At 32.6% G+C, this 13,463-nt stretch overlaps 1 protein-coding gene across 1 annotated transcript; it reads right to left on the reverse strand.

Moving 5' to 3' along the window:
- Window positions 1–1,351: 1,351 nt before the first annotated feature.
- On the reverse strand, window positions 1,352–7,896 carry LOC127739384 (uncharacterized). Its single transcript, XM_052251106.1, has 2 exons — window positions 7,176–7,896; window positions 1,352–3,512 (listed from the first exon to the last, which is right to left on the reverse strand). Exon 2 carries the CDS (start codon window positions 3,493–3,495, stop codon window positions 1,552–1,554), a length of 1,944 nt encoding a protein of 647 aa, XP_052107066.1. The 5' UTR covers window positions 3,496–3,512; window positions 7,176–7,896; the 3' UTR covers window positions 1,352–1,551.
- Between the last annotated feature and the right edge of the window lie 5,567 nt (window positions 7,897–13,463).

Genomic DNA, 13,463 nt, shown 5'->3' on the forward strand with positions numbered 1-13,463 from the left:
GGGTTGTTGTCTCTTTGACACATTCCCCATTTCCATTCTCAATTTTATAGTACAAGCCCAAACGAAAAAATATAAACAAGTCTAAATTGAAAACAACGTTCAAACCTATGATTGGGTTGGATAAAAACCGCAATTTTTATACGTGTGCATGCAAAACAAATTTCTTGGTAGAGGGGTCTAAATACTGCACAAACAACATTTTCCAAAGGACCAAAAAAGTGAAAAAGTATATTTTAACAAAACGCATTTCACTAGCTGATCGAACAACGGATGTTTTCTTAAACACTGCTGACTGCCATGGCAATTACCAAATAAACGGATCACAAGATGTAACAAAATGGATCTTAATTATTAATTTAATACCAAACAGAAAACAATAAACTTGCGGAAAAGATGGTATACCGCAAACATGAGGTGCAAAATATTGGCACACCATATCCGGATTTCGACAATTAATGTCTCTTCAGTGATGTTAGGAATCGAAACGGTATTTGGAAGGCCATATAATTTACCTCAATTTAGGATTGACTCTTGAATTTTGAAGAATTGAAAATGGATGAACGGATTATATAAACCCGAAGGCAAATATAATACAAGCCCAAACGAAAAAATATAAACAAGTATAAATTGAAATCAACGTCCAAACCTATGATTGCGTTGGATAAAAACCGCAATTTTTATACGTGTGCATGCAAAACAAATTTCTTGGTAGAGGGGTCTAAATACAGATATATATATAAAGATATATATAAACCTTCTATACATAATGACATGTACTGGTTGTGGAGAAAATTACATAGGTCAAACGGAAATGTCACTTCGAAAGGGAATGACTGTTCACCGACAACCAATTCGCGTACAGAATTATAGACAAATACCACTAAGTGGGCACTTAGATACTTGTGCTAGCAGGACCACCATCAAATACAAACTATTCCAATTTGATCAGTGTGCTGATGGAACAACAGAACCACAGAGAATCAACTAAAAGACATTTTTCATACATAAATATAAACCGAATTTAAACAGATAATTTAAGTCCGATGTAAGATGTGTTTGAGCTTTTGATTTTGCCATTTTGTAAAGGAATTTCCGTTTTGAATTTCCCTTGCAGTTCGGTTTTTTTTTTGTTATTCACTTTTTATTTTCTGAATAGCGGACATATTCTAATATTTTAACGTCTACATAAGGGTTGTGTAACAATCTATTACAACGTTACCTCCTTTGTTGCGAACTGTGATTGTAACGTGACGTTAACACTAACATTGTTTATTTTGAAAGTTTGTATATATTTTTACCATGAATATCTTCCGTGAGGAGTGAAAACGGTAGGAACAATATGAACAATGTAGACAATATGAACGATTTTTAATACAACAATATAAATGCATTTTCTTCTTCTGTTATTTTCTTAATTAAATAAAAATATATATATATATATATATATTTGAAAGTGTTAAACATTTCCAGATTACATGGTCTGACAAATTTTTTTTTATGAAAACCTATACATAGTATACAATATATTAAGTTTTTTTACCAATGTTATTTTTACAGTTTTGACAACCTCAAAGCAGCTTTTGTAGTGTTCAATTCACCAAAAGAAACACAAGTACTGAAGCATTCGTGTGCCTCATTTACATGACCTATCATCTCATGGGCTATTCCTAGACACAGGAAAGAAGATATAATTTGTGTTTTTCCCAATGCCTTATATCTGTAAAGATTGTATGTGCATTTTTCTAGACCCCTCAATGACTCCATACACGACGTAAAGTCTCCTAAGTGGTAATAAGACAAAAACTTTAAAAAATGAGTAAATATGATAACCGCCAAATATAATGATGAATTGTTCCTCACTTCAATGTCCAGTTCATCTGGTATCAATGCAGAACCATTTTCAAAAATCATGATGTTAGACACTAACATGTGCAGAATAAGCATTGCTGACATTTTTTCAAAGTGGACAATGTTTACTGTAGTTTCTAGAGTGGATGGATCTACCTTTAACGAACGTGATAAAACATATGAAATGATTTCTAATACAATATGGTACCTCTTATGACGGTAGAAGAAAGATGCTAGAAACATCCATCCTGTATCAGGACATTGCTTATGTTTAGAAATGATTAGTAAACGTAACTGTTGTTTAAAATGTGTATATTGCAGTTTATTATTTATATAATATTTCGTAATTGTGTCTCGCTGTACTTTCAAATTTTTTGATTTTTCCCAAAGAAACATAATTAAATTAACGGCTAGTTTTATCCGACTAAATTGAAGTATTTTTTTCACTATCACAAGACTGTTTTTGTCATTCTCCAAATAATCTGCCATTGACTCTACCATACACCAGATCATTGGATGAATTACCTTAGAATCATAGTTAGGATTATAAAGTGTATGAAAATCACCGCTAAATGTCCCAGAAACACGGAAGCATTGCCAACCGTGATGACGCACTTCTTTCAGAAGTCCGATCATTTGGATGTGTTCGTCTTTTTTAAATCTACATTCAAAAAAATTGTTTTGGGGAATAAAATAGTGTACCAGGATAGAATACTGTACACAATATAACAGTCTACAAATACATGCTCTGAAGCACGATAATATATTTTCAGGTTTCCACATGTCTTTATCTGATTCCTCACACAACCAGAACAATAAAGTTTTTAGAAAATAAGAACATAATATACCCTTTAACGATTCGTTTTTATCAGCAACATCTTTTAGTACCAGTTTCATCAGCCCGTAGCACAATAACTGTGTATGATTAAAAGAGTATATCAAAAACTTTTCTGCAACCGAAAATGACATTCTCCACTCGATATCTTCATTAATCGAACCTTTACAACCTATCGGCACAAATAAAACGCCAAAGTTTACAATTTTTGATATTAGTTGAGGTGACGGCCAATGATTTATTCTCGACCTTGACATCCATGGCCGAGCTTGAGAAGGCCAGGATTTGCATCTAAAGCAAAAAAGTTGATCAATTGTTTCATCCTCTGTGGTTACGCAAGGACCATGAATTTTATACCGATCTCCTGAATGTGACATTGCATCCAGTTGACTTAGTTTAAACAGTTGACTAGAATAAAATATATGTTGACCTCTATGTTCCAGAAAACAATGAATGTTTTCTGGAAATGTAACTTTTTTCGGCACACGAAGCAATGCATAACATGGGTTTGTACTATCAATATCCATTATTAAAGTTCTTATATTGGTTTCTTCAGCAACATTTTCTGCATCGCGTTCGCTTAAACATACAACAGTTCCATTGATCACAGCCATCATATCTAAGTCACTTCCTATCATGTCCAAACCCTCTACTGCACTACCGCTACTAATATGGCAAAGTGATGGATCGTCGTTACGTATCATATCCTGTAGATTGTAGAGATTGCGTCTCAAGCGTACAGTCTCAAATGTACCAAACTTCTGACATGCATAATCATAAGACTTCAAAGACTCACATGTCCTTGATGACATGTTAGATCCTTTAAATTCTGAAAAGTGCAGAAACGTTCATAAATAAAAATGACTTCATCAATAAATTCAGGAGGATATTTCGAAAGTAACAAAATATTGTTTGTATCCTTGTCGAAAATCGAGGTTAACATTGACTGAAATGTTAACTCTTTGGTACGAAAACATACTAGTATATATCCATATGCGTATACCTTAAGAACCAGTTTCAATTTCATAAAAAGCACATGAGATTACAGAAAGATCGAAAAAAAATTGTATATACTAACAATATTGTTATGATGTCGAATTAATTACAAATATATTATACTCAGTAATTGCCTTTCAACGCTAGCGGGGATATGTACCATATATTTGACAAAGACGCACCCTGCCAACGCACTAAGACTCGTCAAGCGATTCCCTAAGCTTTGTTTTACATTGATTTGTATCTTTGAACTGAATTTGTAAGGCTAACATTTTTTTTTTTATTAAATGAGAGGACATTCTCTCTATATCAGAACTTGAAATTAAAGATTATGACAGCTCCTGTAAAGGGTGACCTTCTAATATGAATAGGAATGTAATTTGAAAAGAAGAGGAGCACAGATAATATTTATAAACACAACCCATTTAAGTAACAGTATCGAAAGCAAATGTAAAATATAACATTTAAAAAAACCGGCATCTTAATAAAATTCATTTTAGCAACAACAAAACAGCAGTAAAAATTCCTATAAAATTTATCTATATTCTTAACATGAATCAATACAACTGGGCTATTAAGAGAAAAAAATTCGGCCAACTGGAACAAAGAAACATACAATACATTAAATGTCTTCAAAAGAAAGCATAACAGATAATCCAAGTAAAGCATTCTGTTTGGTTTAAGGCAACAGTAATTAACCGATGATAAAATCTCATCAATCATTTAAGACGACAAATTAAAGTTACAATTATAAACAACTGAGGAAATTGCATGACTTTAAAATTAGCACAACGGGTGCATCGACAGGTGAGCGTCTCCTGCTATATATTCATCTACCGCTGTAAATACTTTGGAAATTGGTTTCGTGGAGCAATTGGCAAATCCAGTAGTATGAGGGTTGTTGTAAGGACAATTATGCAATTTTGGTATCCAGTTCAGCGAAGGAAGATCGAGTGTCTCATATTTGGTAGAAATTTCAAAGGAATAAGAACAGATCAATGATTGTTAGTATTTCCTCATTGGTAAGTGTCAAGGGAATAAATGTTAAGTTTGCAACTGAATTGTCAATACCTTATTCCGTTATCAAGCAGTTTTCGTAACGTAATACCGAAACGATTTTGTTCGGAGGTTTTTCTGTGGGGACAACGACATTCTAAGCAAAGGTCACGAATGTAAGGCAGGTGTTAAGCAACATTTGGGACTCTGGAGATAAATGTTGCATGAGTATTCATTGACCCATCAATTCTTTTATTCTAATTTGAAGCAACAATCAAACAGTTTTAACTCATTTAAAAAAAGAGTATCCACGTCTTCTTTATCGTCATGTTTAGGTCGTTATTTATCATGATCCTTGACTGGCTCCATTGGTTTTTCCGAGTTTTGTGTTTCCAATTTATGGATTTAAGTTTACATTAGTTTAGGCTTTTGGTTAACATATTTCGCAGAGATGTGTTGTTGACAATGTTCAGGTCAGCAGTAATACAATGGTCAGCCGGACTATATATGAATGGGGACAATTGGGAGGTTTAGACTTTCAGTTGTAAATAGCATGCAACACGTGTTTATAATTGGAAGATAATTCAGCCGCGATAGAGGAGGGGTAAAGTATAACATACGAAGGGAGGTGTTTTCGATTAAACTTAATTATGATGGAGGATCTTGCCTTAATTGATGACATCAAGACCTTTGTTTGCATAGGAAATTTTTGGCAAATATCGTTTCTTTTTTACTTATTTTTACAGTGCCAACCGGCAGAAATGTTATAGTTTGTGACAGGCAATATAGGATATGATAGCTGTATTTTTATATTAGTTTTGAAGGGGAAAAGTCTTTGATAAAATTTAGAATGGAAATAGGGAATGTGTCAAAATGCCCTCTTGTAGTTGAGAATCTTGCATGCAGTGGGTTAAAGTATAAAAAATAACAGGGGAAGGACATTTTTGATAAAAAATTAAAATTTCCTATCCTTCAAAGTAGTTGTCACTGGTTTAACATGTTTAAATTTGCAGTGATTAGCACTGTGCATAATTATTGCATCCAGTCTGTAATTGGCAGAATTTTTTCAACAAAGAAGGTGTGTTTGGTCTCTTGAAAAAGTGGATTGAGATTGGATAATGGTATAAACAGTTTCAATTTTGTTATTAAGTGCAGTTCCAACTTCGATCTAAAAATAAACATGACCTATTACATTAACAAATTATGCTGCAAAATTATTAAGTATGGAAGTACTAAAAACAGTAGAAATTGCAAATCTTTATTTGATATACTTGAAAAATCCCCCTCCCCCCCCCCCCCCCCCCCCAAAAAAAAAAAAAAAAAAAACTACGGCGGATCTGTGTTACCAATTTATCTGCTGTACTGATAGCCGGTAATACGTCTGTACACTTTAACACATTTTTTCGTCAGTTATATCATTTCCGATTGACACAATTTTGTATACTCACCGTTACCACTACAGCAGTCAGCACCGTGTCACAATCTTAATCACAACAAAAACAAACAAATATTTAAATATTCATCTAAGTTGGTATGAATAAATAAGTCAAATTTCATTTCACGATTTTTTTTATTGAACAAGATTTAATAAGCATGCAAATTACTTATATATTTTTACATGTTTTTTCGACAAGTTTAACAACCTGGGTTTTAAACTATTTAAGATGATTGATTTCACGGATAGAACATGCAATTTGCCTCAAATTGTGAACACGCACACTGACGAAATGTAAGTTATTAAATATTTTCGTTTTAGTCTTAATTTATACAAACTACAGTAATTTTGCTTGTCTAATAAGTCTGTTCATTTTGTCAACATAAAGTCAATTGAACAGACTTACAGGACGAACGAAGTAACCGGTCAGCATCGTATTCAAAAGTACAACTATTAACCGCAAATGGTGATAGGTAAAATTGAGAATGGAAATGGGGAATATGTCAAAGAGACAACAACCCGACCAAAGAGCAGATAACAGCCGAAGGCCACCAATAGTAGTTTGTATAATCGGTAATGTTGTAACGTCGTACAAATTATGTGATATATTACGCACAAGTTGTTTGTACTTGAAGGGCTGTTCGCATTTGAACTCGTTTTCTTATACCATATCATTCCTGTGAAGAAATTTGTTTAAAATTTTAGGTTTGCCATCCCAGGTTGGTTAGGTAGCAATACACACTTGAGAATTTGGTTTCGCATTTTTGCATCTAAACAAATGACATTCAAAAATAAAAGAAAAGGAAATCAGAAATCTTATTACTTATTAAGACTTAGTTACGTCGTGCGAATTCTATGCGACTGTCGTTAAAGTAAGAGGTTTAGCAAAGCTATAAATCCAGGTTAAATCCACCATTTTTAAGGAAATACCTGTACCAAGACAGGTATATGACAGTTGTTTTCCATTCGTTTTATGTGTTTGAGCTTTTGATTTTGCCATTTAATAAAGTACTCAATTTAGATTCTAAAATTGGAAGCAAAAATAACTGACAAAAACAAACAAACCTCTTTCTCCAGATTGTTACATAAAAAAATGGAGTGACCTTTTTCTTCCTACGTACCTGAAAATATGGGAAAAACAAACAGAAGTTATCTATTTAACAAAAATATCAAAAGGAAACAAAACCTTATTTTCCCCAAACAATGTCCGAGAATAAAATTAATTACAAAGAAACTCAATTATGTCAACCGTAACAATTTCCTTGCAAGATTTCATAATTAGTTACATAACGCATTTCTTTATCTTAAAATATGTATAAACATATTCTGAGTGCATAAGATAGGGTTGTGGCAAATTTTTCGTGATGACAAAAATGAAAAATAGCTGTTTACCTTTTTTGTACATTTATAATTTTTAAACAATTATAATTTCTTAATTTCACAGCTCAATGTTTTGACACAGTTACATGTATATGCGATTTCTATTTAAATGAGTCATTAGATATTTATAGATATTTTTTAGTCTAGAATTATACAAATTACGGTAATTTTGCTTGTTAAATACGTCTTTTCATTTTGTCAACATATAGTCAAATGAAGACTTACAGGACGAACGAAATAACCCGTCAGCATCGTATTCAAAAATACAACTTTGAACTGCCAAATGGTGATAGATAGTTAGCATAATCGGCAATTATTTACGCTCGATTTTTTCAACTAAATTTTATGAAAAAATGAGGTGAAATACATCTGATTTTTATTTGACATATTGATAGATAATGTCAATGGTTTCAGAAAAGGCATCACTCAAATTCTACTTTGAATCAAGTTTTAGTAACTTTAATGAAATCCCCCCCCCCCCTTTTGTGCAATATTTTGTATCAAATAAACACAGGTTGGTTGCGATGGTGAGACCGAAAAGAGATTTCGCCATTTTAAGTTTTGGACATCAAATCATCGAAGATGATGTTTCCCTACATGTGCACAAATATGACACAAACAGAGAAAGCCTTCTTTGTTAGATAAGAACGGAAAGAGGGTGGTTAAAATTAATGAGTGTCAATTTCAAGTTTTATTTCCTAACTGTGTATTGCTACCTTAACCATTTTGAAATATCTGTTTCATCAACGACAACAGAAATTTTCCAACCACCATCCCGTCCTATTTTCCTCGACTTTGACTTACCGAATTAGACTTATCATTGGCTTTGTACTTACATGAGTAACACGAAGGGAGCCACATGTGGAACAGTATCTGCTTACCCGTCCAGATTATCTGAGATCACCCCGTTTTTTTTGGTGGGATTCGTATTGTTCAGGACTTAGTTTTCTATGTTAGTTTTGTATACTGTTATTTTTGTCATGTCATTGTCACTTAGTTTTTTCAGTTTGAATATCCTTCGATATCTTTCGGCTCTTTTTTGTTATGCATGTCTACATATATATTATTTGTTTACATTACTGAAGTCGTCTAAACAATGGACATCAAAAAGAAACAGGATCAGAATTCTTAACCCAATAGGACTTGACAAGGAAAATAGTCTTATTCTGATGATGTGCTGAAATAAAAAAAACACACAGTTACGAAAGCTAAGTCTGCTTTATAATTTTCTATAAGGTCTTTTGCACTAAACATTATTGTCTCCCGATAATGGATAAACACATATGTAGGGATAGGAGAGGAGTAAATAGAATTATAGTACCACAATGCAGATGCACGAAAAAGCGTAATTAAAAAAAGCCCTATTTTTTGTATAAAAGTTTGCCTTATCTAATCAAAAGTAAGCAAAAAAGAAAAAAATACAATCAACCTCCTTTCTCATGTTTGTTAGACGATTAAAAAATGAAAACAACACGTTATAAATTTAATGCGTTCGAAGCGCTTTTCTGGATTTACCTTCACCAGGAACGCTCAAAGCCGAATATTTCAAAGTCAAAGATGTACAAATCCGAAACAGTTGAAGAGCTATATAATAAAAAATGACCTAAAATAATAGCCAAATCCTTCTAAGGCTAACTTTGCCTGAGGGAGTAGAAACCTAAGTTTCTTTATAATTTCACTTTCTAATTCCAACTTATATAAAATCTGAGAAAAAATCTAACATCCGAGTAGTTATTTCATTAATCATGATTAACATGATTTTTTACAAGCAACCCGTTTTTCGTATATATTTTGTTCACTCGAGGCGTAAACATTAGAAGGAAACTAAACCATATTTACCTGAACTATTTCCCGGTTCCCTCTAGTGTATTTTACGAAACTGAATTGAATTAACTACAAATATTTTGTGATCACTGAACAATGAATGCAAAGCCTAACTGGAACTGAGAAACTTATCTATAAAATTAAGAATAGAAAAATGTGTCTTACATCATCATATCTGAAGTGTGGAAACCTCAATTTTGTGAAAAGTAAGAAAAGTATCAGCAGAATATTTTCAAAAATCTTCGATATGAGATATATTTTTAAGCGAAAGGAACCTTTGGGTGAATTCGAAATCTAAACATCAAAACAAAATGGGGTCTTATTTTCTTCACAACATTCTGACGGGGAAATGTTATTATATTTCCACTTCAAATACACATGTCCATGTATACATAAACTATTCTCTTACACTACTGGATGTCGTCTAAACAAAGGATTTTTCAAAAATTGAAGAAAAAGTAAATTAGAAATCGTATTAATTTTTAAGACTTAGTTACTTCAAACATAAATGCATCATAACAGCAGGTTTAAAGCAACAAAAACACATATCAAGAATAACCAACATTTTGATATTTTATTCAAAATTTTAAACAATATTTTTAGTCAAGCTATGCTTATTTGAAATTTATTTGTTTTCCTTTTCTCCCCTTCTTTTTATTTGAAAAATAATGTTTCTCGATAAGATCGTTCTATCCAGTTACTTTTCACACATGTTCCAAGGATCTTTTATCCATTTCCATTTTTCGTTACATCTTTCATAATTATGATCGTATATTGCAAAATCACGAAAAACTGGATTTCAGAATATGTTCAGGACTATGTGTAAATCAAACAGTACTAGACATTCGCATGTGGTCCTTCTAAATGCAATTTTTATACTGAGGTACAAAGTGAAGCTCTCTATAAGAACCAGGCAGAGTGCGATATAGGAGGGTTTCAATTTGTTTTCTCTAAAGTGCCTGAAAGAAGCAGTAATTGAATACTGCTCAAATAATAAATTTGAGTGGGAAAATATGAGTGGTTGCCATGGTAACGGACACTTTATTTTGAGGTAGTAAAGCGTGGTAAATCTTTCAAAAATCAGCTAAATCACTACAATTCAGAGCTTAATTATGAATAGAATCAATTTTTTTCTGAAATTTTCACATTTTATCATGTTGAGTCCTCTTATAGCCGACTATGCGGTATGGGTTTTTCTCGATGTTAAAGGCCGTACGATGACCTAAAATTGCTTATATCTTTTTCATTTGTATAGTTGTCTCATTGGCAATCATACCACATTTCCTTACTCTTATCTTGGTGTACAATTTCCTCCTTCTTCGAAATATTAAATTCAACATCATATTTCAAAGTTATGACTCACAATTTACATTTGGTATCTACATAAAATTGAGAATGGAAATGGGGAATGTGTCAAAGAGACAACAACCCGACCACAGAACAGACAACAGCAGAAGGCCACCAACAGGTCTTCAATGCAGCGAGAAATTCCCGCACCCGGAGGCGTCCTTCAGCTGGCCCCTAAACAAATATATATACTAGTTCAGTGATAATGAACGCCATACTAAACTCCAAATTGTACACAAGAAACTTGCATTAGTTGCCATTCATTATTTTGTTTAGTTAAATGTGAGGCTCAAGTGTGTCAGCTAAGCTTACAGTGCCTAGAATTTTTACATTGTTCAAATGTTAAAGCTTTTTTTAAAGTTTTAAAATGAAGATTGATTATTGTTGATTGCTTAACGTCAAGTGGCAAATATTTCATGCATGTTCAGAACGAGAACAAATAAACAATGAACACAATAGAAGGATCCTGTAAAAGGGGTCGGTCGGGATGAAGGGTTGGAAATTTGGACTCCCACAGGAGCATTAGGGTATATTGTATAGGGACAGAATTTTAACCTTGCAACAGGCCAGTTGTTTATGATGAATAACTTGAAAACTACTTTTAGTATTTAAACAGCTTGCATGTATGATAAGGTAAACCTGACAATTTGTTTTTAGTCATTTTGATTCACTTACGACTATTTGGTGCATTGTGATTTCGGTCTGTACGTTCGTCAATTTTCCTTCGGACTGTCCATATCGTAATAAAATAAACTTTGAATTTTTCATAAAATACAAAATCTTGTTTTTTTTTGTTTCAGAGTTTTCTTTTTTTTTTCTTTTTTTTTTATTATGGCAGTCCACAACATTCTTGTTTTTGATTTTGTTACAAAGAAAGCGAGATATTATCTCGGTTAACAGTTCAATTCATATTAACCTTTGAAAACTACTTTCAACACATACCACAGACTTATGGATATACTATGTACTTCATATACCCTCATGTGATAGAAATCAACCAGTAACGCGAGTCTGTCAAGCTAAATGACAAATAACAAATACAATGATATAAAATTAGACTCAATTAAGATTCTAAAATTTGAAGCAAAAATAGCTGACAAAAACATTCAAACCTCTTTCTCCAGCTTGTTACATAAAGAAATGGATTTTCTTTTTCTTTCCCTACGTAACTAAAACTATGGGAAAACAAACAGAAGTTAATTATTTAACAAAAATACCAAAAGGAAACAAAACCTTATTTTCCCCAAACAATGTCCGATAATACAATTAATTAGAAAGAAACTCAAATGTGCTAACCGTAACAATTTCCTAGCAAGAGTTCATAACTAGTTACATAACGCATTTCTGTATTTTAAATATGTATAAACATATTCTGAATGCATATGATAAGGAAATGCAATTTTTTTGTGATGATAATTTTGAAAAGTAGCTGTTGACATTTTTTTACATTTATAAATTTTAAAGCAATTATAATTTATTAATCTCAGAGCTCAATGTTTTGTCATAGTTATATCTATATGCAATTTTCTATTTAAATGAGCCTTAGAACGCGGATTGAAAATGCATAAAACAAGATTCTGAATTTATGAATTTGAAGTATCTAAAAATAATTTCTATTTATAGTTTTCTGTCATAATAACATATTGTAATCCTTTCAAAATATCATTAACCAAATTCGTGATTTCAGCTAATTAATTAATCGTCAATACTTTTCCGGTAGATCAAAAAGAGAGGCGAAAGATACCAAAAGGGATATTTAAACTTAAAAGTCGAAAACAAGCTGTCAATGCCATGGCAAAAAGGAAAATAATCAAAAGACACACAACACAGTATGCAAAACACAACATAGAAAACTAAAGACTGAGCAAAACGAACCCCACCAAAAAGTAAAATAACAAAAATACCGAATTCCAAGGAAATTCAAAACGAAAAGTCCCTGAACAATGGCAAAATCAAAAGCTCAAACACATTAAACGAACGGAAAACAACTGCATATATTCCTGACTTGGTACAGACATTTCCTTATGTAGGAAATGCTGGATTTAACCTGGTTTTATAGCTAGCTAAATCTCTCACTTGTATGACAGTCGCATAAAACATCATTATATTAACAACAATGTGTGAGCAAAACAAAAACCGTGGGTGATCTCTGGTACTCTTTAAGGGAAAGCTGATCCTGTGCCACATGTGACACCCGTCGTGTTGCTCATGCAAGTACAAACCTGGTGAAAAGTCTAGTTTGGTAGGTTTCTTTCGCGGAAAGGAGTAGGGAATTGTGGTTACGACAATTGGAACATATCCGTCGTCATCTGTGAAACTGATATTCCATAACGATCAAGCATTTCGAAAGGACGATTTCAACTTCACCACTTGAAACTCTTGGTTTAATATTTTCCTTGAAAGCAGCAACTCTATATCAATATCAACTGTGAGGAATATGCTCCATATGCAGGCGCTGCTGGAATATTGCAAAATAGAGACGGGAAGTTCACAATTGCGAAGCAGAAATCATCTCTTTTGTCGTAAATGTTATTTTTTAGTTCTCAACCAGCCCTTGATATCAATTTCAAGATATAAGTCAAGATATAAGGCAGACTTGATTGTATATGTTGTATCCTTAATTTCAAGATCGAAAGATAGATGCGTTCACAATAGTCACTAAACTTTGAATTATTTAGTGAATGGAGAACATATATATGTAGCGGAACGATAACTTAAAGGATAATGCTAGCTTCTTTTTATTCTTCCTAAGAAGCATCTGTATGCAGTCCGTCTAATATGAATAAAGGAATACATTCCCCG

The sequence above is a fragment of the Mytilus californianus genome, unplaced genomic scaffold (genome assembly GCF_021869535.1).
Source record: "Mytilus californianus isolate M0D057914Y unplaced genomic scaffold, xbMytCali1.0.p SCAF_1, whole genome shotgun sequence".
In the NCBI taxonomy this organism is placed as follows: Eukaryota; Metazoa; Mollusca; class Bivalvia; order Mytilida; family Mytilidae; genus Mytilus; species Mytilus californianus.

What these genes read in the sequence shown, in the direction of transcription:
- LOC127739384 (XM_052251106.1), bottom strand. Translation starts at nt 3,495, where the DNA reads ATGTCATCAAGGACATGTGAGTCTTTGAAGTCTTATGATTATGCATGT.